At 45.7% G+C, this 26,164-nt stretch overlaps 2 protein-coding genes across 5 annotated transcripts in view; one reads left to right on the top strand and one right to left on the bottom strand.

Annotated features, from left to right (window-relative positions):
* Nucleotides 1-21,693, top strand: part of PLCD1 (phospholipase C delta 1) — a 53,076-nt gene extending 31,383 nt beyond the window's left edge. For all 3 annotated transcript variants that reach the window (XM_061354799.1, XM_061354798.1, XM_061354800.1), the window contains 11 exons: nt 2,245-2,473; nt 3,584-3,785; nt 5,264-5,408; nt 6,422-6,571; nt 11,932-12,099; nt 13,892-14,048; nt 15,873-15,989; nt 16,743-16,921; nt 17,433-17,565; nt 20,117-20,266; nt 20,524-21,693. In XM_061354799.1, coding sequence (XP_061210783.1) covers nt 2,245-2,473; nt 3,584-3,785; nt 5,264-5,408; nt 6,422-6,571; nt 11,932-12,099; nt 13,892-14,048; nt 15,873-15,989; nt 16,743-16,921; nt 17,433-17,565; nt 20,117-20,266; nt 20,524-20,615 — 1,722 coding nt within the window. In that variant the 3' untranslated portion in view covers nt 20,616-21,693. The remainder of the gene's footprint in view (nt 1-2,244; nt 2,474-3,583; nt 3,786-5,263; nt 5,409-6,421; nt 6,572-11,931; nt 12,100-13,891; nt 14,049-15,872; nt 15,990-16,742; nt 16,922-17,432; nt 17,566-20,116; nt 20,267-20,523) is intronic.
* A 2,048-nt stretch (nt 21,694-23,741) lies between these two features.
* The window catches only part of VILL (villin like), a 36,443-nt gene continuing 34,020 nt past the window's right edge, over nt 23,742-26,164 (bottom strand). For both annotated transcript variants that reach the window (XM_061354795.1, XM_061354796.1), the window contains exon 20: nt 23,742-24,985. In XM_061354795.1, coding sequence (XP_061210779.1) covers nt 24,872-24,985 — 114 coding nt within the window. In that variant the 3' untranslated portion in view covers nt 23,742-24,871. The remainder of the gene's footprint in view (nt 24,986-26,164) is intronic.

Below are 26,164 nucleotides of genomic sequence, written 5' to 3'. Positions count from 1 at the left end.
GCAAGCAGATAAAGTACTTTTGGCTGAGGTCAAAGTCTCCTACGGCTTTCACATTTTGTTGGAGACCTAAGCTAAAGTGAGCTCCTAGCATCTTTTCTTGTACCAAGGAAGGACTCTTGGGTTTTGGTACTCAGCAGATTCCCACTAAGATCTAAGTTAGGCCAGAACAATGTTTTTCATTAGGGTGTGCTAAGGTCTTTCTCTACTATTGATGCCGAGGATTTAGGGATGAGATGCAAACATGGATAATGTGAGACAAAGGGAAAAACAAAGTTCTAGTGCTCTTTGAGTCCTGGGTGTTTCAGTAGTTCTGCATACCACAACCACGTCAATGCTGGAGTCTGGCTAAAATGGGTTTAGTTACTATTACGAATCTAGATCCTCATCTTCTCAGAGGAGGAGGGTGCCAAGTGGCAGTATAAGTAAAAAGAAAGTGCAAATTAAGAAAAATAAACCAACCAGGACCAGATACATGATAGATAGGTAACATTGCTCCCAAGCCTGCACCAGCCTTGTTGATTTAATACCCCAAGGCAGGGGGGTTGGAACTTGATGATCTTAAGGTCCTTTCCAACCCGAACTATTCTATGATTCTATGATTCTATGTTTAATCTGGTCAGGGACATACATTCTAAATTCTCAAGATTTGGCTTGCTGGGTGAGCCTATCAGAATAAAAGAAAGGGATGAAAATTTCTCAGTTGTTAAGCTTTCGGTTTCTCTCTGAAGAAGCCTTCCTGCTGAGGTGAGATAAAACACCTGGATGGTTTCCAGACTTCCATCCTGTCTGAAGCAGGATTTGAATTCATGGGTGTGAAGTTTTAGAAATGCTTTTTCTGATCAGTGTTAAGCATGTGGGTGGGTTTGGGCACTGGACAGTAATTCTGCTTCTTCCTGTAAGAGGATAGAAGGGAAGATTGGCAAGATCTCACTAGGACCTTCCCCCAAGGAGGTACAAGTTTCCTAGTTGTTGCTTTATGAGGTCTCTTTCTCCCTGGTAACTCTGCAAGAATTGGGGAAGGTCATCAAGAGATCTTGAAGAATTTCAGCGTGCAAAATCTTCCAGATGTACTGCCTGCTCTGGCTGGCATATCCCATGCATTAACTAGAAGTGGATTGACTGCTGAAATTTGCAGGGAAAAACACTTGGAAGCGGTATAACGCTCCCTGATGTAAGTGGGGATCTTCCTCTGAGATAGGCTCTTGCTTTCCATTGCAGCATTTTATTTTTTTTCTCAGCCAATATTGAATGCAGGGGTATTGATCCCAGAGATGACTGAAAAATAGTTGTTCACCTCTCCTTGAAGAATTCTGCTAGGAAGAAACTACAAAATTAATATTAGCCTTTGCCACAGAAAAAAATATAATTTCTGATGAAAAATTGAACCTGGGAATATTTTAAATGAACTGGAAATATTTGTTGTTGGAAAAGTTGCTATCCTTCACGGGGACACTAGTTTGCATCTCAAATACATAACCTTTCATGATCAGTCAAGTCCTTGATGGTGGCGCTCTGTCAGAGCTCTTATCTGGTGGAGAAGTTCAAACCTCAGAGAAAGAATTTGACTCACAGCTCCTTGCGAAGATGGTATCTGATTTGGAATTTTGTGGAGATTTTGTTGCTTCATGTGTTTTGGATGAGAATGGAAAATTTCCATGGGAAGAGAGATTTTTTCATACCTGAACATACACATGTTTAGCAGTATTTTTAGGTTGGTTTAGATGCCATCTTTGCAACCAGCCCTGCTACTAGCTTTGACAGTCTAGGCCTGAGCTCAGACCCACTAAGGTCAAGGGGAAAGCTCAATTTACTTTACTTACTGGATTTTAGGCCACAGTCCCTACCAGTAGTTTAAGATGCTTTGAGTTGTTTCCCTATACTGCTCCACCTCATGAGATCAAGAGTCACATTTCTCTTGAGTTTTGATTTGTACTTACATTGTCTTGAGCTGTCCTAACTTATGGTTTGAACTGTGTACAGTGCAGTAGAGCTTGAGGTCATGGGCCATGCCTGATGCTTTTCAGCACACTGTTAATATGAGTAATAATGATAATTGTAACTGTTATATGACTGTTGGCCTTGTCAATGAGAACCATTGTCAATGACCAACTGCTTCTCATTCACTGGCCAGTAACTGTTTCCAATTATTTTGTGTTCTGCGTTGTGTAGCCCTGGTGCAGATTACGGCTGGCATATGCCAGAAGGAAAGAAGGTTTTCACTCCTTCTCCCCTCTACGTTTACAGCACTGTGACAAGTCCAAAACAGAGGCTCTGGAGGATGATGAGATAGAGGAATTTTACAAGATACTGACAGAGAGGAAAGAAATAGACAAGATATTCCAAAAGTACTCAGATGCAGAAGGGTTTATGTCCTGCCAGAACCTCGTGAGGTTTCTCTATGAGACACAGCAAGAAGAAGATGCTGTTGTTGCTGCCCCTGCCCTAATTCAGAGATACGAGCCTAATGAAAGAGGTAGGTTGGAAACCCTATCTGGTTTGGTTCAAAATCATGCTTTTGTGATGAACTATGAATTGTTTTGCTGCTGTTTTCCTCTGCAGCCATGTGTGTCATTTTCTTCTCACAGCTGCTTCTAAAACACCAGTATTCTAGAGGAGCATTAGCAACTGTAAGAAAGGAGGGCACAAAAGAGCCTGGGAAATACTTCTTTTCTATTTTGACTTGGGTACACTGAGCTGCTGGAGCAGGGTTGATACAGAGTTGGGTAGGAGGTGATGAAATTCCTGAGGGAAAGGCTCTGATGGTTTATTCAAATGCCAAGACCTCACGTGGATTTGCAAGGTTAAGAATATAGCAGTATTTCTGTTCTCAAGAGGCAGGAAAGGAGGCAGATGTTTTTGAATGTGGACACCTGAAAAGCTATCGGGTGATACCTGAGTAAAGGGTCAAGGTCACAGTTGTTTAGGAGAGCAATCACAGAAATGTCTTCTGATCAGAAACTGAGTCACCAACCTGGAGTACCTTGGAGGACACGTTCAAGAAATTAACACAGGATCATAGGTTTTGTACTGTCCAGGTATACCTTCAGGAGAAGCACAGTGCTTTGCAGATGTCAGACTTGGGGATTAGACTGAGATCTAGCTCAGTCCTTCAAGATGGGAAGATCTCAATTTCTCCACAAAGTTGGATAATTTTGCATTTACTCTTTGCAAATCATGTGTTCATCAGATAATCTAGACACGATTTATCTGGCTGTGTTTAGACATCTGACAACTTCTCTGTGTTGGCATGGAGGAAGCTTGAAGTGCTCAAACAGAGATTTTTATACTGTAGGTCTCTAGGGAGGTGAGGTAAGGGCTGTCTTTGACACTTTAAAGGTGTTATCAAGGACAGTAAATGTCATGTAAAGCCATGCTTGTAAAGGAGTTTTAAAAGCATGTTCAGGCAGATGAAGCTGTCATCACTGTCTGAACAGCATCAATATCTTTACTGTTAGCTGAATGCCTAGGGAGCACATTTTGCCTTTGAGATTCTCTGGAGAGCAGCAGGCATCATGGTGAGGATGGAAGCACCACCGGCTGGTATCGGATTTTCAGTAGGGCTTTCTGTCTATTTATCTGGCAGCCAAGAGGGGTAACGCCATGACCAAAGATGGTTTTCTGATGTACCTGCTGTCCGATGATGGGAATATATTCAACTCCTCCCACCGTAAAGTTTACCAGGATATGACTCAACCTCTCAGTCACTACTTGGTGTCATCCTCACACAATACCTATCTCATGGAAGACCAGCTCACAGGTCCAAGCAGCACAGAAGCCTATATCAGGTAAAGATTGTGTATTTGTGTGTGTGTATTTGTGTGTGAGTAGTTGACCCCTCTCTTGTAGAAGACGTAGGGTGCATCTATATTGCTAGGTGCAAGAGGACTGAGAAGCTATCGTCCCCCTTGAGACAAGGTAATGTGGGTTGTCCCATGTTCACATCAGGGTAAGCTGTTTCTAGGCCAGGTTGTCTATCCCCTGCTTTTCAAAGCACTTTGACCGGGGTTTCTCCTGGGCCCGTGTGGTGTCCACCTGACTGTTAGATGTGTAATTACTACATTTAGGTGTAGTTTAAAATATCTACAATCATGTGGGAACCACCTTGCATTACTTCTGCTGTGTCCTGTATTTTTACCAAGTGAGACAGTGTTTCCTTATAAGCAAACTAATGACTGCAGTTCTGACTTTAGTGCTTCTATGATTCTTAGGGAACAATAACTGTCTAGAGTCACAAGCTCAAAAGAGAAGGGAGTGAAATACGTCAGAAGTTGCCTTTCAGTAGCTGCTTGAATTACTCTTACAGGATCTTAAAATTACAAAATTATATTTTGCTTGAAAAAAACACCAAGAAACCCCATGATTCTGGCACAGGTTGCCCAGAGAAGCTGTGGCTGCTCCATCCCTGGCAGTGTCCAAGGCCAGGCTGGACGGGGCTTTGAGCAACCTGGTCTAGTGGAAGGTGTCACTGCCTGTGGCAGGGGGTTGGAACTTGAGGAGCTTTGAGGTCCACCACAACCCAAATTGTTCTATGATTCTTACTACAATAAGTTAAAGGGAGTTGTGTTAACTGAAACGTGTAGGGAGTAACTGTAGAAAAAGACAGGGTCACCTCTTAGGTAAGTCTGTACAAGGGGAACCTACAGTGGAAAGTAAATTAAAACGAAAATATGGATATGTAGAGGCAGGAGTTTCAAGTAGAAATTCAGTCTGTAGACTCAATTTGGGAAACTGGCCCTCAGCAGTCTCTCCAGCTGTGGTAGAGCTCAGACAGCTGCCTCCCTGACAGCTCTGAGGATTCATCTCTCATGTCTTATTAGACCTAGCTGAAGAAGTCACATCATCCAGGCTTCTTGACTGGCTTCTAAGGCTGAATGTCTTACTGTCTTTCTTCCAATGCAGGCACTCTCGATTTTCTCTCTTCATTATCTTTGGGAAAAATCTTGGGGCACAGTCATGAGTGCCCTTTCTCATCTGGCACTCACTATGTCTTCTTCTTTGGATAATTCTTACCTTGGACTTACATTACCTCCTTTCTCAGATCCCGCTATGCTTTCCTTGCTCAACCTTGGGCTCTCTTTGCTGACTCTGAGCTCTCCTGGTCCCATCCTTTTGCCATCTGTTTTCCTGTTTTTCCAAGCTCCTGTTTTCTTCCTTGCTTCCTAAAATTCCTGTCAGCCTTCACAGGCAATACCTGTGCCTGATGCACCCTCATGAGATGGAGCAAAAGGTTTAGAACCCAACCAGGTCCCTTCTTTGTTTCCAGAGCCCTCACCAAAGGCTGCCGCTGTGTGGAACTGGATTGCTGGGATGGCCCTAACTCAGAGCCTGTCATTTATCATGGCTACACTCTCACCTCCAAGATCCTCTTCAGTGATGTCATTAAGGCCATCAAGAACTATGCTTTCAAAGTAAGGATGAGGCACCACCTAAGATTTCTCATATTGCACAGTCCAAGACTGGTAGTGGGTCTCAGCCCTCCCAACAGAGAACATAAGCCATGAAGACTTTACCTTAGCTTTTCTCATGGGTACGAGATGTATCCTTCTCTGTGGGCATTCACCTTCTGCTTTTTGCAGAAGTCCGTTTTGGGGAGATGCAGAGCACTATATCCAAGGACGAGTTTGAATCTGTACCAGCACAGCTGCATCCTGGACCTCAGTGCAACAAAAATAATGCCCAATATCTTGAGCATCCTTGGTGGGAAATGCAAACAAGACCATGACTTCTGTAGTTTTGGTGTCTCAGGGTCTGTTGTTAGTTTAGAGGAACCCATGTGCATGTGTTTTGGAGGGACTGATGTGAAAGTCTGCTTCTGTTCTGCTTTAAAAGGAATGAGCAAGTCTGGAATCTTGTATGGCAGTTCTGGGCCAGCAGCCTTGAAAAAAAACCTTGGGTCTGTCCAGACTCACTGGGCTTTCTGCTATTTTCCTTGAGTGCACTCATTACTAGTATCAGTTTTCCTTTGGGGCTATAAAGCAGTGGCAATGCCAATAACTTCATCACACAAAATGACCAGGAGGGACCACAGGGAACCAGATCAGGCCTATTCACAAATGGAAGGAGGATTCATGTCACCTAAGAATTTGAGAAACCCCAGTGATTTCAAACCCTCCCTTCCCAGTCCTTCCTCTGATGTAGGAAGGTGCTCAGACCCACAGTTCAAGTGGAGAATGAAGGCACAGGGAGCCTCATTAAACTGCCCCAGAAAGTCTGTGGGAGGGATCCTGACCCAGCCTGGTGCCCTGTCATTGGGTCGTTACTGCACAGGTTGCCCATTTTTTACAAATGCTCATTTTAATAGGATGCTAAACCCTACAGTTGACCCACTCGCAGAGAAAACAGCACTGGGGTTTAAATCAGTTGCTATAGACTGGTGAAATTGCAGAGTTCACTGATGATGGATGTTGCTGTCTTATTGTAGACCTCACCATACCCTGTCATCATCTCCCTGGAGAACCACTGCAGTGTCGACCAGCAGAAGGTGATGGCTCAGCACATGACGACAATTCTGCAGGACATGCTCTTGGTTGCCCCAGTTGATGGAAATAAATCCCAGTTCCCCTCCCCAGAGGTAAACAAGGATACTCTAGCACTTTCTGCTTTCTGAGGGTGGAACAAGAGAGAGGTCTGTCTTCTTGCTAGGTGCCAGGTAGTGGGCCATATGCCTGAGGGTGGGAACTGCGTTTGCTGAGGAACAGAAATTGTGGGCAACTGTGGAATAAAGAATATCTAGAAGTAGTCTGTGCACATCAACCACAAAATGCCTGGTTGCTCCTTGTTTATTGTCTAAGGTCTCAGAGGAGATATTCCTGCAGCACTGAGGACATTCCTGGTTCCTTTACCAAGAATGCCCTTCATCCCATGAGGAGGTTACTTTTCGGTTTTTTCCCAGGGGAGCTGAATCCTGAGAGTCTGTCTTGTGTCTTCTCCCCACACCCCAAAGCTGAATATGACCATCTTCAGGCTACTCTTCTGAAGCACTGTTAGGTTGCTGCATGTGCAGAGAACATAAGCACCACAAGGAGTGACTACAAGGTGCTTCTGTGGTTTTAATCCAACAAGACCGGATACTACCCATACGGGTAGCCTAAATCTATACAGCATGAAGTGCTCTCCCACTTAGAATGGCCTGGTGGGGCGGTGGGGATGAAGATGTCCATGGAGAACAAGGGGAGGCAGAAGGCTGCATAGAGATGCCCCTTTGATTGCCATGAATCAGGGCAGCCACGAAGCTGGGAGCTGAGCTTGGACGCTGAAGGCAAAGAAAGTATACAGCCCTTAACAGTGGACCACCATTATAAAGTCATTAGCTGACAATCAGAAAAAAATTGGAAATGGAATGTTGATGTGAAAAAAAAGTTTCCAAAACAGAAGCCAAAATGAAACATTAATCTCTTCGCCCTTTGGGTTTGTGTTCTCTTTTTCTCTTAAGCACTTTGGAGAAAGGGGTTTCTGTGTGGATAGCTGCAGTTCCTTTTAAATTGCATTTGTTTGCTAAAGAAATCATTTGCCAAAATTTGGAGGAGCATGCCTAGCCAGAGCTGGAAGGAGTTTGTGGGTGGGATAAAGCTGGCAGCCATCAGGGGAGAAGAGGAAAATGATCCACCCAAAATATCTTCTGTATTTGTTCATCCTCTCTCTCCCTGATTCTCTTTCTGCTTTTGTTTGGGATTGTCATGCATCACTTGATACAATGCCTAGCACACAGGGAAGCTGATCTGGGTTGGTCCCTGGGCACCAGTACAATAAATTAGGATGAATCATAACTTTTAATGCTGCTGCTTCAGCACGACCTTTGCACTGACACAGGCAAGGTGACTACATTTAAGAAGTGACTCTCCCAGGGTGAGGATACACCCAGCATGGAGACAGGTCTCTGCAGGCTGTTACCAAGTTGGAAAAATCAGTCTTCAGTGTCACCTCCTGGGTTATTATTTATCCTTAGTGCAGGATCAGGAAGGCTGTTGGTGGCTTTTCAGAACACTACCTTGTGACCAGGGGAATGAAACAAAGAAAGGACAAACACCATGGAAAGAAATGTGTGATATGTGTGTAAGGGAATAACCCCAGCTTCCCAAAGATGTTTTTCCCATTCCTGTGCTTGTCTCCTCTCCTGCCCAGATTGGACACGTGGCCCCAGCTTGAACAAAACAGCCCAGATCTACCTTAGGGAATGGTTTGGGCTTATACGCTCCATCAGAGGGACTGATCCCTTTAGTTTAAAGGGAGCAAAATTGCCAATGCAACAAAATCTATCCTTTTCCTTCTGCTACTTTTCTTCTGCCTTCCTGCTGTGTGAACTAGGAGAATGCAAAGAGCTGAATTGCTGCTCTTTTTTTTTGGTGGAAAATACATTGAAGCTGAAACATTAAGGGAAAAAAAAAAAAAAAGAAGCCAAAACCTCTTGGATTTTCCACTTCCTTGTGAAGCTGACAAGGGGAGGCCTGGGACAATGTAGTATTTTTCATATTAGAAAAAAGGTGGGATCTTTCTGAGGCTGAAAGGCTGTAAATAAAAACAGGCAAAGCATTGCTTGCCACAGATTGTGTTATCAAGGCAGTGTCAGTAGTTAAAGGAAGATCGACACAGTTTGGATTCATGCTAACGATTCATGTCACAGCCCAGGGCACCACATTATTGGGCTCCAGTCAGGAACAGTGTTGGGCTACACAGAGCATCTAAATATCTCCCTCAAGCTGCTATCTTTAGATCCCAGTAGTAAATTCAGGGCTTGTAGGATGAACGGCTAAAAGCCACATGAAAGCTCCAGGCCGTGTCAGGGAAGAACTGATCCAGTAGTCTCTGCTGCTGATTGCTTGTTGCAGGTCTTTCTACCCTATCCCTGATCTGGAGATTACAGGGGTCTGCCAGGGCTAATTCCCCCTGTCCCTGCATTCTAGCTAGAAATGCTGCAAAGACCAGCCCTGGAACAAGACTAAAACAGTTTTTGACATTGCATGCAACTATTCAGCATATCAGGCATATCTGGAAACCCCTACCGATTTTTGTTCCTGGACAGTGGCTTTGGGTTTAACAGACCTGTCTCAGTAGGTGACCCTTAGGGATATGAGCCTGCGTAGTTGGGAGTGTGGTGGCAGGAGCCTCTGCCACCCCTTACCTGCACTGTCCCACCAGCTCTCCCATCCATTGCTGTGCCCAGTGTCCCCATTCAATATCACTTTGAGCCATGCAGCTCAGAAACCAGTTCCAGTATAGCAGTGGTAATTCAGGGATCAGCACAACGGAGCACTGATGAGCTGAGTGTCTTTTGCCTCAGGCTAGAAACAATATCACATGTAGAGGAACCAAGAGAGATGGAACAAGTGCATATGTGTGTTTTTGTCTCCCTGTACCAGCTTATTTAAAAACCTTGCTAAAGAAGACAAGCACTCAAATTTAGGACTTCGCTTCCTAGCACCCATATTAAATGAAAGAAGACTGTTTGGGACTGGCAGCTTCTGCAGAGTGAATTCAGTGCAATGCTACTATAGAAAAGCAGGAAATGGAGATGAAAATACTTTATTTTGAGGTGAATTTCACCCCTCATTGTATACCAATAAGCTAATGCATCTCTTCTGGAGTTAGGTGGCACATGGACTGCTCTGCTTTGTAGGCTTGGTGGAGGTTATCTGCACAGGGGTTACTAAACCTCTGCAGCATTGAGGACCCACTGCAGGGAGCCCTGGTATGGGGTGTGGTGAGGAGACAAGCTGGAGGCTGTGTTGCTGTGCCTTCACTGCTGATGTATTCAGCCATGTAGGATGGTCTGTGCTGGAAATTACACCTCCCACTTGATGGGTATGCTGTGGAGAAGCTGGGGAGAACACGGAGAAGCTTAAAAGAGGGTAGTATCCCTTCTGGTAATTAAGAATCAAGCAATCTGCCCCAAATACCTTGTCTCTAGTTCTCTACTCTTGAGCTGTGAGATAAGGCAGTAGCACTTATTATGGGATGCTAGAAAGCAGAGGCAGATAATATATTACATAGCAGGATGATATCTGCCACCTATGAAGGACAAGGTCCCCAGTGCAATCCTTCTGGTCTTGTCCATTCGGATTGTTGACTGGAGCCTCAAAACTCACACAGAACTGGATTTCACCTTCTTCCAGCAGGTGTTGTAGAAGAACAGTGAAGAGCTGGATGTTGAGGCAGGAGGGTGGGAAGAGGCATATGAATAGCAGACTGACCTGAGACTCTAAAGATGAGCCAACTCATTTTGCAGCCATGGATGTGAAGAGCTGTGAGGGTCACAGCTCTGCCTGGAAGAGAGCTGAGGGGCTGGGAGGATGGAGGATTGTCTGGGAATGGGCAGAAAGATGCTGCTATGCTCTGAATGCTCCTTTGGGCTTTTTATTCCCAGTAACTAACTGGTGCATTCCTTCCAGCTGCCTTTGTGTAGCTTTTGAGTGACAGGGAAAGAGCCCCAGAGTAAGCAGGTCATTTGTGCTAGCTGAATTAAAATTCTCTTGGCTGATTCCTCAGGTACCAGTTTCAAATTTCCGCTCACACCAAGCTTTGTCCAGAGCTTTGGGGTGATGAGGAGCTGGGCTGGTCTCTGTAAAGATGTGATGCAATTTGCTTGCACCCACAAAGGGGGAATTGTGTTCTTTGAAAATGTCTGTGCTGCTTTATAAAAGGTTCTTGGTTTTCCACAGCCCTGTCATTTGAGAATGATGGGGTTTGTTGCTTTTGCTGTTGTGGAAAGGGCAAGTAGAGGGTGTTGCAGAGAAAAGTGGAACATGCTACACAGACTGAGGGCTATATTTGCTAATTCTGAGATTGCTTCTTTCTGGAGTACTAGCACCCTTCAAAGCCAGGACTACTGAACACATCCAGGTGGCAACAAGTCTCTCACTTGACCTCACTGGAGGCTGCAGGGTTGAGGTGTGCGCCTGATTTTAATGCATAATCCTCTCACTTAGAGATTGCACCCAGGCAGTAACCCTTCTCTCAGCACTCCTCACTGCTGCCAACATCACCGCTGCATCATTTGGGTTCAGCCAGCCCTCTCCAGGCTTCAGCCTACCACAGTTAGGTCTTGCACAAGAGATACATCACTGGTATGGTGGTCTGTGAGGAACCATGCACTGCTGATGTGTTTCTGCACCTGAGGGTTTTTTGTGGACTTTGAACAGAGGCTGGTGAGAGTTGACTCAGCACAACAAATATGCTCCTTGGATTGGCTCAGCAGCCAGCTGTGTTATGCTGGCACATGCTGCTGCTTATGATTAGTGCTGTACCATGGTAGCAGTCACAGGAGAAGCCCTTTTCAGAAAAGGAGGTATCTTTGGGAAAGGTCTGGAAACTCTTCCTTAGGCTGTCACCTTAGGATGCTGACAAGATCCTTTCCATATTAAAATCCCATGTCCGCTTGGCAGAATACCTCTCCCCCCATTAAAATACCTAGTGGAGCAGAGGGCTGCGCTGCTTCAGTCCCTGTGTGGCTGTCATCATTTCCAAGTTGTGCATGTGTTTATAATCATACATTGCAGAGGCTGGGGTAGATTAAAATTCAGGGCCACACAGAGGGGCAGAACAGTGCCATGAATAGCTCCCATGAGCCCTGACCTCCAGGCTTGGCCTTGCTTGCTGAGCCACATTCAGTTTTGAAAATGGTGTATTTTTACTGCCTCTAAACAGCACAACAATTGTAGTTTTCTAGTTGAGGGGAGGGTCAGCTGTGTAGCAGGGGGGGATCAGTGGGCTATCTGGCGTCTTCAAACTCATGGCTTGTGGTCTCAGAGCCTGGCCAGAGGCAGGGCAAGAACTCTGGAAATAGAGACTTATATTTACCTGTGTAACCACCAGTGACTGATGCAACTCCAAAAAGCCCGGGAGTTGCAGCTGAGGAGCTGTTATACCCTTGCTCCTTCAGGGTGAGCCAGAACCTTTTCTAATCACCGGCTATTTTGTACACTTTTCCTTGTGCAGCAATTAAAAGGGAAGATTCTTGTGAAAGGCAAAAAGCTGAGCAGACACGAGGACCCTGCTGGAACAAATGGGAACAACAACCTGGAGGCAGAGGATGTCTCTGATGAAGATGAAGCAGCTGAAATAGAAGATGAATCTGTAAAGACTGAGATACAGCAGAAGGGGAAGGTAAGTAAAAGAATTAACTAAGTCTTGAAAAGGGGCAGACCTGGAAAGACAGAAAAGCTATGAACAAGATCTTTGCCAATCGCAATGGCTCTGAAACTGTGCATCAGGAAATCCTGTTTTGTTAGCCTGTCCCGTGACTCATGCTGGGAAACAACTTTATAGGTGGATTTTGTACCATGCCTAAACCAAACAAACAAAAAAAACCAAACAAAACAAAACAATTGAAATATACTTTAATATGTCCCCTGCTAAGACAGTTTTCAGTGTGGTTTTGACCACTCAGCTGGGGATATGTAAGGGTGAATTGTTGAAATAGCTGGAGCTAAGAATCCTGGTCTGTGCTCACCTTAATGATCTCTGTCCCAAGAACAAGCAGAGATCCTGCAGAGCCAGCCAAGCATGAAGGTTGGCTTCTTTCCTTAAAATGTGGCTGGAGGACCCTGCAGCTGGGACAGCCCAGGTAGCATTTCTGGAAGCAGTGGAAGGGCATATATTCAATCCATCTCTGTCTGATTTCCAGAAACCTATTTGTCATGGGAGCATTATGACTTTGTTTGTTATCAGAGACTAGTGCTTTTCTAGCCACGTTTTGGGACATAGCTGCACCCTCACAGGCCATGGGTTTCTGAACAGGAGGAAGGAGGGAAGGGAGAGCTATGGATCTATGGGGAAGGGGTGTTCGGTAACCAAAGAAATTGGAATTACCATTTTGGCAAGAAAATGTTGGCCTTTACACCAGTATTTTACTCCCTCATGTGTGGACATTCATTTTTTCAGACTGTAGGTCGCTCGACCAGGTTCATAGGAGATGTAAATACATTCAGTCCCACAGACAGCAAAGCTGATTGACACTGCCTCTGGATCTGGTCTGATCTATGCTTCCCTTTGCTGATTTGCTCACTCTTTGAGGATCTTATGTCTTTCTCTGAACTGTAGTCAACAATGTGTATAATTTTTAAGTCTGTCATTTTCTTTTCTTGCCTCTAATGGGAGCTGGTGGCTAACACTTCACTCTTGCACCAGTGAATGTGGCTGTGGAGTAGGAGGTATCAAAGCATTGTAATAGATTCCTAGTTCAAGGGGGAAAAAGCCCAAGCTCTGTGGAGGCAAAAACGTCCTTCACTTTCCCTTATTTCCAGGTTTGCATGTTGGGACCAGGACAATAGGGAAAACTCATTGCTAAGCCAGTGTTGTAAAGTTTAGCAAGTGGAGACAACCACTGATGCTGAAATACAAGTGGTCACACAGAGATCAGCAGAAAGAGTATCCCACCAACAAGGAGAGAATCCAGATGGAGAGCATCATGCAACAACGGTGCTGGGACAGCAAAGCATCTGTTGTGTGAAATCCTCTCTTAGCTCTCCACTACAGACTAATTGGGTTGGTTGCTACTGTGTTTGTAGCCTTAATCACTTGCGAGTTGTGATAGTCAAGCTGAAATACTCATTCATATAATAACATGCAAATAAATGCAGAAGGAGGGATGGCCCAGATGAAATATTCTTGGTAGTAACACTTGGGAAGTAAGTAATACTATTGCGCAGGCCAAGATGGGCCTGAGAGGAAGTGGTACTCTGAGAGGCAGGATTAGAACTCCATGCAGGGCAAGGCATATGGCAAGGGCAGCCTGCCCCTTTTCCACCCTTTTTTTGCATAGGTGTGCACTGAGTGTTGATAGTATGCACCCTTTTCATATGAAGATGGTGGAGAAGAGAAGCCTCAGGCATCCTAGACAAAACGTGATTATTATTTTTGAGTATGACTGCAGAAACTCTTGCTCTCCTGTTTTTAGAGTGACACCTTGAAGCTGGCCAAGGAACTGTCAGATACAGTTGTCTACTGCAAGAGTGTCCATTTCAATGGCTTTGAGGACCCCAGCCATCCTCGGGCTTTCTATGAGATGTCGTCATTCACGGAGAGCAAAGCTCTGAAATTAGCCCAGGAGTCTGGTATGTATGTTCTGCCCTGGCAAAAGGCCATCCTTTGTCCCAGTCCCCTATAAAGGAACAGTGGTTAAGCACAACGAAAAGCAAACCTGAAAGACAAGGGTTATGATCTCTTTGGTTATGCATGTCACTGAGAAAGTGGGAATAACTTAATATCATAGAGGATGTTACCAAGAAGAGACTTTTATACAGGTAGTTCACATTTGGCTAAACTCACTAGGCAGAGGAGCAGTATATGTAAAGCAGCAACAATTTAGCTGGCTAATGAAGTTGCTAAGCCACTGTCCATCGTATTTGAAAAATCATGGCAGTCAGGTGAAGTTCCCGACGACTGGAAAAAGGGAAATATAACCCCCATTTTCAAGAAGGGGAAAATGGATGACCTGTGCAATTACAGACCAGTCAGTCTCACCTCTGTGCCTGGCAAAATCTTGGAGCAGATTCTCCTGGAAGGCATGCTAAGGCACATGAAAAACAACAAGGTGCTTGGTGACAGCCAGCATGGCTTCACTAAGGGGAAATCCTGCCTGACCGATTTGGTGACCTTCTATGACGGGGCTACAGAACTGATGGACAGCGGTAAAGCAGTTGATGTCATCTACCTGGACTTGTGCAAAGCATCTGATGCTGTCCCGCACAACATCCTTGTCTCTAAATTGGAGAGACATCAATTTGATGGATGGACCACTCGGTGGATAAAGAACTGGCTGGATGGCCGCACACAAAGAGTTGTGGTCAATGGCTCAATGTCCAGCTGGAGACCAGTAACGAGTGGTGTCCCTCAGGGATCAGTGTTGGGACCGGTCTTGTTTAACGTCTTCGTCGCTGACACGGACAGTGGGATTGAGTGCGCCCTCAGCAAGTTTGCCGATGACACCAAGCTGTGTGGTTCGGTTGATACGCTGGAGGGAAGGAATGCCATCCAGAGGGACCTTGACACGCTTGTGAGGTGGGCTGATGCCAACCTCATGAAGTTTAACCATGCCAAGTGCAAGGTCCTACACCTGGGTCAGAGCAATCCCAGGCACAGCTACAGGCTGGGCAGAGAAGAGATTCAGAGCAGCCCTGCGGAGAAGGACTTGGGGGTGCTGGTCGATGAGAAAATGAACATGAGCCAGCTTCAGTGTGTGCTTGCAGCCCAGAAAGCCAACCGTATCCTGGGCTGCATCAAAAGGAGCGTGACTACCAGGTCGAAGGAGGTGATCCTGCCCCTCTTCTCTGCTCTCGTGAGACCTCACCTGGAGTACTGTGTGCAGTTCTGGTGTCCTCAACATAAAAAGGACATGGAACTGTTGGAACAAGTCCAGAGGAGGGCCACGAGAATGATCAGGGGACTGGAGCACATCCCCTGTGAAGATCGGCTGAGGAAGTTGGGACTGTTCAGTCTGGAGAAGAGAAGGCTGCATGGAGACCTCATAGCAGCCTTCCAGTATCTGAAGGGGGCTTATAGGGATGCAGGGGATGGACTTTTCATTAGGGACTGTAGTAATAGGACAAGGGGTAATGGGTTAAAACATAAACAGGAGAAGTTTAGATTGGATATAAGGAGGAAATTCTTTCCTGTTAGGGTGGTGAGGCACTGGAATGGGTTGCCCAGGGAAGCTGTGAATGCTCCATCCCTGGCAGCGTTCAAGACCAGGTTGGGCAGAGCCTTGGATGATATGGTTTAGTGTGAGGTGTCCCTGCCCATGGCAGGGGGCTGGAACTAGATGATCTTAAGGTCCTTTCCAACCCTAACTATTCTATGATTCTCTGATTCTGTAACAAGAGGAGACAAAATTAGCTGCCATCACTAAAAGAGGCATTTTCTTCTACTTTTTTCCATAGCAACCAGTTTTATTCATCACAACATCAGGCACCTGAGCCGGATCTACCCTGCAGGCTGGAGGACAGATTCTTCCAACTACAACCCCGTTGACTTGTGGAACGTTGGCTGCCAGATCGGTGGGTGCAAGTGGGATGTCAGAGAGGATCACCCAGGCTGGCTCACCCATGGCCTGGCTATGGAGGGGCTTCAATTGATGTAGAAGTGTGATCTCAAGCCCTTTGCAGGCAGAGAGGCTCAGTGGTCCCCGGGAGAGGTCAGCTCTTCAGTCAGTGCTCAGTGACTTTTCATACACCATTTTCTAGCCCACCTCAGAACTGTTAGGAGAGCCTTTTCTGTATATCTATTTTGGTCACAGCTTCTGTACTTCTACACAAAGAGTTCAAACATGAGGAACTCTGTGGTCTAACCAACAGAAGCATCAACATCCCTCAGGATGGCAAATGAAAATAGGCATATCTGGGTGGAAGGGAGGTTTTCTAATGAGGCTAAGTATTCAGAGAAACGATCTGAGAAGGATTTCCTGGCTTCACTGCAGGTGATAACTCCTTCAGCACAGAAATAAATAGGTTTATCTAAAACGTGCAGTTGCTCAACCAGGTGACATAAATTCAATATAGGACACTTTCTGATCCTGTTGAAGGCAGGAGGACAAAGGAGATGGCTGTAATGGCTCCTCCTGCCTCTAACATCTCTGCAGGAAGTCCTCTGGGGTAGCAGGCTGTGAGGGTCAGAGTTTACCACTGTTCTTTGAAGTGTGGAAAAGCAAATGTTTATGTCCATGAAGTGCAAATTCATGTGAGCAGAATTAGTATAAAAAGATTACCACTGATTTATCTGAAAGTGACTGAATTTATCTATTTATGTTGCAGTTGCCCTAAATTTCCAGACAGCAGGCACAGAAATGGATGTCTACCAGGGTCGATTCCAGGACAATGGGTTTTCTGGGTATGTCTTAAAGCCGGAATTCCTCCGGGATGAGCAAACCAAATTCAATCCAAAATCCATCACAGAAGGAACATGGGGGACAAAGAAGAAGCTTCTGCTTAAAGTAAGAATAGAAGTTGGAAACTGTCTCAGTAGCACCCACCTTCGGGGGGGCATGTAGGTTATACCTTCTCCTTCTCCTGGCCAGCTGTATCCCAACCCTGCTAATTTCCCACTGCTGGGTTTCTGCTTCAGCCCTGCATGGGCTTTCATACTCAGGGACTTACATATTTAATGTTTGGCAATAGGAGAGGTTAATGACAATATTCACTGTCATTACAAAAACATAAGGCAGACATGCAGTCAACAGTCAGCACTGTTGTTTACAAGTATCATCTAATCACTGTGAGGACAGTTAGAAAATTGCCTGTCCCATAGCCAGCTGGCTGGGCTGGAGCAATATTCCTAAGGTGCTTTGGCTCATGACAACTTCATCTGAAGGATGTCACTCACTCTGAAAGATCAGCAACAGCTTGTTGCAGCAGGTCCTGCACTCCTGGAGAAGGAGAAGGAAGTTTGCCAGGGAGCCCCCTCTCCTAATGATGACCTGACCTCCTCCTCTGTTTCTTCCACAGATCATCTCTGGTCAGCAGCTGCCCAAGGTGAACAAAAGCAAAAACTCCATTGTTGATCCTAAGGTAACGATAGAGATCCATGGTGTCCAACAGGATAACAACAAGAAACAGACAAAAGTCATTGAAAACAATGGTAAGGGGTTTTGTTCCATGCAGTGCTCCCATGGGGCAGTAAACCTTTCATTTTATGTAGCAAAGTGTTCCTTGCCAAGACTGCTGCCCTGTGGCCAGGCTTGCTCAGGTGCACCCAAGCCTCCCCACACTAGGCAGTGTCACAAACTCACAAAAGATGATAACTCAAGTTGTTCGTAGCATTGCCCAGGTGAATTTTGAGTATCTCAAAGGATGGAGATTCCTCAGACTGTCTGGGCTCTCTCAAGTGATCCCGTTTTCGACTGACCTCATGATAAAATAAGATATCCCTATGCTTAACCAGGAATTTCCCTATTGCAATTTGTGCTTATTATGCATTAAGCTTTTGCTGTACATCTGTAAGAGCATGGCTCTATCTTCTTTATAAGGGAGTAGTGGAAGATGGCAATAATAACCTTAGCCTTGAAAACTTGACATCTTCTCATATATAACAGTCTGTGCAAAAGGAGAACATTTCCTTTAACTCAGAGCCCCCTCACAAGGCAGAGACTCTGCATCTGCTCATTCTTTTGCTCGAAGTGGCACAAATTGACACACATCACAGCAATATTACACGTGAGGGATGAAAGCCATAAGCTCCCACCTCCAAGGAGCCTGGCTCAAGCCTTACCCACCACTGACCTCGGAGATCTCACAGACATGGCACTTCCCTGTGGGCCGTTTCTCCTCAGTCAAACATAGTGGGGATTTCTCTCTCTGCAGTGAATACTGGGGCCTTCTGAGTTTGCAGAGGGCAAGTTCAGCTCTCTCCTGGGAGAGGAGTGAGGCAGTAGGGATCTGAGAAATCAGTCATTACCCTCCTGCTGACAAACACAGGTACACACACACACTGCTCTTCCGTGTGCAGTAAGAGCTAAGTGCTAGAAAGCCAATGCATATTTTCCTCCCTGCCAACAATGTTTCCCTTTTCCTCTTTCCTGTTTGAGTAAATCTGGCCTGGCTCCTAAAGCTCATGGTCATTTCCGTTACCTACAATGATTTTTATAATGCCTCGAGTGAAAGCTGCATAGGGAATGTTTCAGACCTGCCAGGCCTGTTCTTTAGGGCTGCTCAGCACACCCTTCCCCACAGCCAGTCCCTGGCTGGCTGGAGTGATACTGGGGTGATGCTCAATGAAAGTGAATCAAACAATTAAAACATCAGTGCTGGAAAGAGGCAGCTGCAGTGAGGGGGTTGAGTTTCATGGGCTGAGGTTTCAGATATGTGACTGTGCATCAGCAGTTCATCTGGTTTGATGTTTCATGGTTGGACTTAGTCTCAAGGGTCTTTTCCAACATAATGATTCCATGATTCAATGATTCTGTGTTGGTGGGACTGAAGAAGGGTCTGTGAGCACAGACCAGGTCATAGCAAAGCAGCTGTGGAACTCGAGAAGTTGTGGAAACCTGCTGGCTCAGCAGCTCTGAGCATCCCACCAAGGTTCTGAGATGGGTTGAAAGTCCTTCCTAGAGGATCAATACAGTGAAACTACTGTCCTAGGGCTGATGCCTTTCCCTTGGCTTTCATGATTTCTGCTCCCATGGAATCAGCAACACTGTTTTTTCCCCAAAGATGAAGGGGGTAAGGAGCAGATGTGTGTTTTCTGAACAGTCCAATTAATTTAATCATATGAAAGTCCAAATAAATTGCACCAGCATGGGTATTTTGCTATGGGACTGTCCACAGGCCCATCTCAGCATCTTCAGGGCCATCTGAAAGATCCCTGCTTCCTGCAGAATCAACTACAAATCCTCTATGAACAGCTGAGATTTTGTTGTTCTTGGGCTGATCCCAGGAGGGTTTCAAACAGGGTGTCCTCTCCTGTTAGTTTCTGGGGAGTGGTTTATGGACACTGCAGAGAGCACCCACTGTGACCTGGAGAGAGAGCATTGAGCTTGTTCTTCAGCTCCCACCTGATGTGACAGTCTCTGGTATTGTTTGCTTTGTGAGTCCAGACCACAAGATCTTTATCCTAACAGAAGTAGGGCTCATCTGGCTGTCTCAGTCACTGCCCTTACACGAGGAGACATAAAACATTTTGTCCATAGACTTGATGATGCTTTTGTAATCATAAACCTTTCTTGCAGATAGGGAAACTGAGGCACTGTGTAGTGACCGTTGGATGTACTCCAGCACTCAATGAGGCTGTTACAACACAAAGGCACAGTTCTTCTTTCTGCTCTTCTCTGGTTTAGGGCTGCAAAAGTTTGCAGGTGGTCCAGTGGCAACCAGAGACATCCATGTATCAGCCACTGACAGCACGTAGAGCAGAGCTGAGTTCACCTCCCTCCTGCTTCTCATTGCCTTCTGGGACTGTGATGCTGAGGTCTGCAGTGAGCAGCCTAAGCTAAGATTTATTAATACCAGGTAGGAAATCAGTATCAGAGCTGGGAACAATGCTCTCAGCCCCTGCTATGACCTTTGACTTCAGTCAGGCAAAGTCTCCATCCATTTGCAAGCATCTCTGGCTGCCATCCTTGCTTGTGAGCATCTCTTGCTTCTTTCCTTGTTTGTGAAAAGCTCTGACCATCATTCTTGTCTATGTTGCCCAGGCTTTAACCCAAAATGGGATGAAGAGTTTACATTTGACATAGAGATCCCTGCACTTGCCCTGGTCCGGTTTGTGGTGGAAGACTTTGACATGTCGACCAAGAATGACTTCATTGGGCAGTACACCCTTCCCTTCACCAGTCTGAAGCAAGGTAAGGCCCTATTCCCTGTTCCTCACAAGAGTGAGCCTGTCTCTGGGGAAGGGAGCCCCTTGTCACCAGTGGCGTTGGGCACAATACATCATTACCAGTGCTCAGAGCCATGCCTCTCAGACCTACCTGTTCTGTGGGGTACTGAGAGCAAAATGCTCTGAGACAGGGGAGATGTTTTTGCAGAGTCTTGGCAAATGTTACCAAATATTTATCCAGCTGGACTAAAGGCCACTTTCCATCTGTCTCTCTGCTTCCAGGTTACCGCCACATCCATCTTCTAACCAAGAATGGAGACCCGTACTCCTCCTCCACCCTTTTTGTGTACATCAATATTGAGGACTGTGATTAGCATCTCAGCTCTTTCACAGTGAACCTCGTTATGGATGTAGAAGGAATTCAGCATGTGAAGTCTGCCAATGTCAGGGTCCCGTCGAATCCCCAGCACGTTCTCTGGAGCAGCCCATGGTGCTCCACAGGACCCCTCATGTGAGATAGCCATCAACCTTCTTCCTTCTGTGTGCTGGAAACATCCTGATGCTGCTGTTGAGATTAATCCTTTTATACCTGTTTGACCAATCCAGCTGTGGTTTTAGTTCACTTAGTGTATGATTTTTTAAATTTTGCTTTTAATGAGAGGATAGGAACTCCTTTTTAGCAAAATACAGCTCTTGGGTTGGGTTTGGTCAGACATCTGGACAAAGCATGTGTGCAAGAAAACACCCACCCTACCGCTGACATCAGTGGCCAGATACCAGGTGACTTCTTGCAGCTTCAGATGTCAGCCGTGTTTCACCATATGAAGTCTTAAATGGGGACTCAATTCCCCTTTTTCCTGTTACAGATTTAAAAAGAGAGCTGCACTACAAAGCCCACGTTACATAACGTGGCTTCCCTTTTGTATTAGAATGAAAAATGCATGAACACTACTCTGCTTATGTGGCTGGCTCTCGGCCAGGGCTCTTTGCAATCACAGCCTCGCTCTGCTCCTCTGAAGGAGAAAGAAGCTGCCGAACGGCAGAATTCCCTCTAACCCAAAGCGAAACCCGCTCAAAGGGACCTCAGAGAATGTCTTTTGTCACTGTCAGTGGAAATACGCTCAACTGACCATAGGGCTTTTTTTAAAATGCAGTAGAACTTTCTTCATTTGTGTTTTTATAGAAAAAATGTCATTTTTTAACACAGAGGAAGTGGCGGTAGGAGCTGTTGTAAATGTTAGCCTGTCCCACTTGCACTGTAGAGGTAACCTAGCACAGACAGACAAGAGTGTTTTGAACAGCAACAGAGTATTTATGGCAACAAGTGATTTTTCTTCAAGTACAAAGTTAAGGGCATATTGTTGAAATAAAATAATATATATTTTGAAGTGCCAACTATGTTACTAACAGTATGTTAGAATATTAAAAGTAAAACAATCTGGAAAAATCCAATTACTTGTCACTATTTGCCTTGTCTTACTTGAATGCAGCACACATGAAGTTGGAGACAAGACCTGCTTAAGTTCTTCAAGCTATCAGTCTTTCTGGGGTTTTGCATGCCCGGTGGTGGAGAGGACAGGCTGCTGTCAAAGAGGTTAATGTCTCTTTAAATGTATTCCACTTCCCACTTGTTTCTGAGTCCAGAATAGCCTGGATTTGGTAGTTCTTGGGTCCACAGCAAAACTGGGTTTCATTTAGTCCTACCTGGAGTTTCTTACGCTGCAGTTTTCCTTGCCGGACACATTGAAGTTTCCTCTTCACTGCAATATTGTATGATGTTGTAAACCATTGCCAGATTAAATGTGAATTATACCCACAACTCAAAGGTTCATACTGAATTAACAACCAAGAGTTCAAGAGTGGCAGAAGCCACAAAGGCTGAACAGGGTGTCCTGCAGTGCCAGGGGCTCTCTCTAAGCTCACCTCTGGGATGGGGCATTTGTATCAGGAGACCCATTTGAAGGCCAAGGCAGGAGCATCCTTTATTCCAACTCAGGGTGAGTCAGATTAACCTGCTGAGCTGACTGAGAGCAAATTATTCATGGTTTGGTGTTGCAGGATTAGACTTCAGTGGATTATTGAGCTAAACCAGCCTTCAGCTGGCTGCTGTCATCAGCACCAGAGAAGTGGGGACAGGGAGTGGAGAGAGATGTGGGGCAGGACCACACTATCCAGGGCCAGAGTGGGCTTATATAGACAACACAGGGAGGCCAGGAGTTTCTCTGCTTGTTGTGCACTTACTTACATAAAAGTAGGCAAGATCGGTGGCAAAAGAGAACATCCCTCATTGGGTAGGCACAGCTGGGGGAAAACTACTGGAGCCAGGCGGAAAGTAGCTGTAATGGAGACGGAATGAACCAGAGCAGGATAGATAATGCTGCAAGGTCTCCTCTCTCCCCAAAAGAAGAAGCATGGTCCATGCTGTTATCATAGGATGTCATCTCTGAGTAGATTAGGAATTTCTGGAGCCCCATTATAAGGAAGAGCTCTGCTGTAAAGAGCAGCAGAAATAGGACATGGCCCTCTAGACACCACAACAAAAGCAGTAAGTGGCATGAAAAGGAGAACGTGGGTGAGAATCCTTCCTTCAGAAATCAGAGGCAGAGAGTAAAAACAACTCTCCCAATGAGGAGAGGAGAACAGCAGCAGTTTACAACAAGTCCAAATACCAGAAGGCTCTATTGTCTGTAAAATCCCATTCTGGTTTCCAAGTCCTGGCAGAAGCCCTTCTCTCAAGTGTTGGTGAACGTTGTGGCAGCAGGAATTAAAGCCATGTGTAGCAAACTGGCCCGATCTCCAAACCCTGACTCTATCTCTGCTCATCTCCATTTGATTATTAGTGATCATTAGTCCCACACCCAGGGCTGATTGGTGGCACTTATGGAGAAGCACATGCAACTCGTTAATTTGGGAGCTGGCAGGAGCATGCCGCAAAGGGGTGCTGAAAATATTGTTGCTTCCATCAGTGGCAATAGCAACTGAAATAGGGGTAATGGGCAGTGAATGTATCTAGTGTGAACACATCAGGAGCAATCATGCAGGTAATTTGGCTCATTTGTGTCTCTGACTCTTACCCTTATTCTGCATGGGGTAGAGTGCAGGATTCAGTGGGTTTCCGGCTGGACCCGCAAGTGGAAATTGGACAAGTGGTGGCAGGAGCATGGAGGTAATGATAGGGTGGTCGCTTATTTGAAATGACTATCAATTCTTAAACACACAGATCTATCCAGAAGACCCCATCACCTGCAAAGGTTCGGGCAGGTCCATTTCATGGGCATTGTGGGGTTTCAGGAGCAGGGTATATGGGCATAGGGGGGACAAATGGTCCTGGCTATGGTGTTTGGGAACAGATGGGGTCCAAAACCTCCTTGGTTTGTTTTTCACTTTTCAAAAAAAATCCAAATTCTATTAAAGACCAGGTGTTTGAAGGATCTCTGGTCCTGCAAAGCTTTTACCTACTGCCATCCTGCCCCACATGCTGATCAAAGACACTCAGAGTGCTGCTGCTGGCTGTTTATCAGCAATCACTGATCAGGTTGGAAATGGAGTAAAGCTGCAAACCCACATCTTCTGAATTCTTAAACATACATGTTTCCTCTTTTAGCTTATAGTTGTGTCCCTTAGTCACTGATCGCTCATATTTCCCCCTGCCCTACCTGGTTAGGCTAAGCTCACAGTGTAGAATGAGCTCTCATCACGGAGATGGAGCTCTGATAAAACCTTCAGTGGGGCATACTCTGTCTCAGGTCATACCCCAAACCCGCCCTGCTTCCCCAAGCCTGTGGGCAGGTGGACTCTTAAGTTCACCTGATTGTGCTCAGGGAGGACAGGCGAGATTGGAGATGCTGTCTGAATGAGAGGAAAATACAGTCTTGTCTGGCAGTCAAACCCAACAATAGCTGTGTCTAGCCCTTAGTCTCATCATCCTTTTGAAAAAGATCACCTAAAAATATGCTCTTAATAAGTGGGGTTTTTTTTCCAAGCCAGGTTCTTGTTTGTTTTACCTGCACTGGGCAATGCATTTTAGTCTACAACTGCTTCTTGCTGTTCTTTGGTGAATATCTTTTCTGCAAGGTGAGAAGGGTCAGAACTGTCTGGTGTCACTCCATGGGCTATACCATCACATATCTGGCTACTCCATTACCTTTCTCCTTATCTCAAGGCTCCCCCTCTGTCCTCCTAGGGCTTCCCCCTCCTCTCCCAATCCAGAATTCATGTAGCAGCTGCAAGGGGCCTTTGTCTTGCATAATTTTAAACTTCTACAAATGAAGGAAGATCACGACCTTGTGCACATGGCAATTTGCAAAAGGGAGAGGAAAGAAGAGGCTACAATACGATTGTGTGACACACACTTGTCTTCATGGCTATCAGCAATAAGGTGTCAAAAAGAGGCAAAATCATCCTGCAAAGTCATTCCTGCAAAAGATTTTGCCTCCTTGGATTCAGGGTTTGTGTTAGAAAGGAGCCATCCCCTGAACAGTGGCCGTTGGAATAACTGCATTGAGATGGGCCTGATTGAGATGGGGTTGGGTTGGTTTCATTGAGCAAATGCCTGTACTTCTTCCCTGCAGCTCCTAAGAAGGCAAGGTTTGGTCCCAGAGTCACTGGATGCCAGATGGCACCTGTGGTCTTAGAAGAGTCCATACTGCTTCTTCTCGTTCTGCTGCTTCCATTTGGGCATCTGGTAGAACTCGTCCTTGGACTTCCCAAAGATATCGTAGAAATCAGCATCAGAGAGATAGTACTGCACGGGAGGAGAGAGCAAGGACAGGTCAGCTTTGGCTTTTGCAGGGGCTGGGACACCTCAATCAGCTGTATCCCCTCCTCACTGTGCCATCGCTGACCTCTGACTCCAGGCCAACAGCTCCTGTCCCTGTGGTGGGAAGTGGAACCCAGCAACTGTTCCTCATCCCACTTCTCAAAGCACCAGGGGAATAAAAGCCCACCAGCCCAAAGGGATGACCTGGTTTTGAGGGTTAGCATGTTCTGGCTGGAACTTGGCCTCCACTAATCACACTGAGGCTAGGACAATTCCTGGTGCATGCGAGAAGTTCTACTAGCCAAGGTTGTGGGTGGTTTATTAGGCAGTGATTCACAGTGAAAGCATCCCCCCCCCCCCCTTGCTCAGTCCCTTCCCCCAGATATTCCACTGGAAATGTTCACTCCCACTGTTGGAAAGAGAGAGGTTTGTAGATAGCAGGCTCATCACTGATACTGAGAAAGACCCTATAGAAAACAAAAGTTGCATTTTCCCTGGCATTTTGGGCAGAAGATATCACTCATGAACAGCCCAGCTGAAATACATCCATGGGCATTGTCGTGGGGCAGAGCTGCTGGTCCAGCTGTGGATCAGCTCTCTGGCTGATGAGGTTGGCCTTTGCCAGGAGATCTGTTGGGGCAAGGCACCAGTCAAACACTGGTTGTAGACAGTAGAGGGAATCAACCCCTTGTGTCTCTCCCATCAGCTTGCTTGGACTCAGCTACAGAAGTTGCTGAAAACTTTGGGCTTATCAGAAATCTGAGACCTGGCATTCCTCCCTGTCCCTGGATGGGATTTGCCAAAATGCAAGCTTTCTGAAAAAAAAAAACAACTTGAAGAGAGAATGGTCCCTTCCTGAAGGAGTTTCAAATGAAAACTAACACCTACAGCCCAAGCAGAATGCAAATCCCAGCTTCACTCTCAGCTGTGTCACCCTGTCCTGCGGGAACTGTCTTTTGGATCCTTTGTCCCTCCAAGAACAGAGGCTGGGTTGCAAAATAAAATTCTATCAGAATAATATTTTTTTAAATGACTACTTAAAATGAATTTTTCTGTCATTAAAAAATTAGAAACACTTAAGCCACGGTAAAACTACCACAATTTCCTCTCTCGTGAAGCTCTTACTTTTTGATGAGATCTATGTGTCTAGTTAGTATCTCCTTG

This window comes from Neopsephotus bourkii, unplaced genomic scaffold (genome assembly GCF_033783945.1).
Source record: "Neopsephotus bourkii isolate Nb327-2 ecotype Australia unplaced genomic scaffold, CSIRO-AGI_Nbou_v1 NB_745, whole genome shotgun sequence".
Taxonomy (NCBI): Eukaryota; Metazoa; Chordata; class Aves; order Psittaciformes; family Psittacidae; genus Neopsephotus; species Neopsephotus bourkii.
This window is presented reverse-complemented; position numbering and strand designations above follow the sequence as displayed.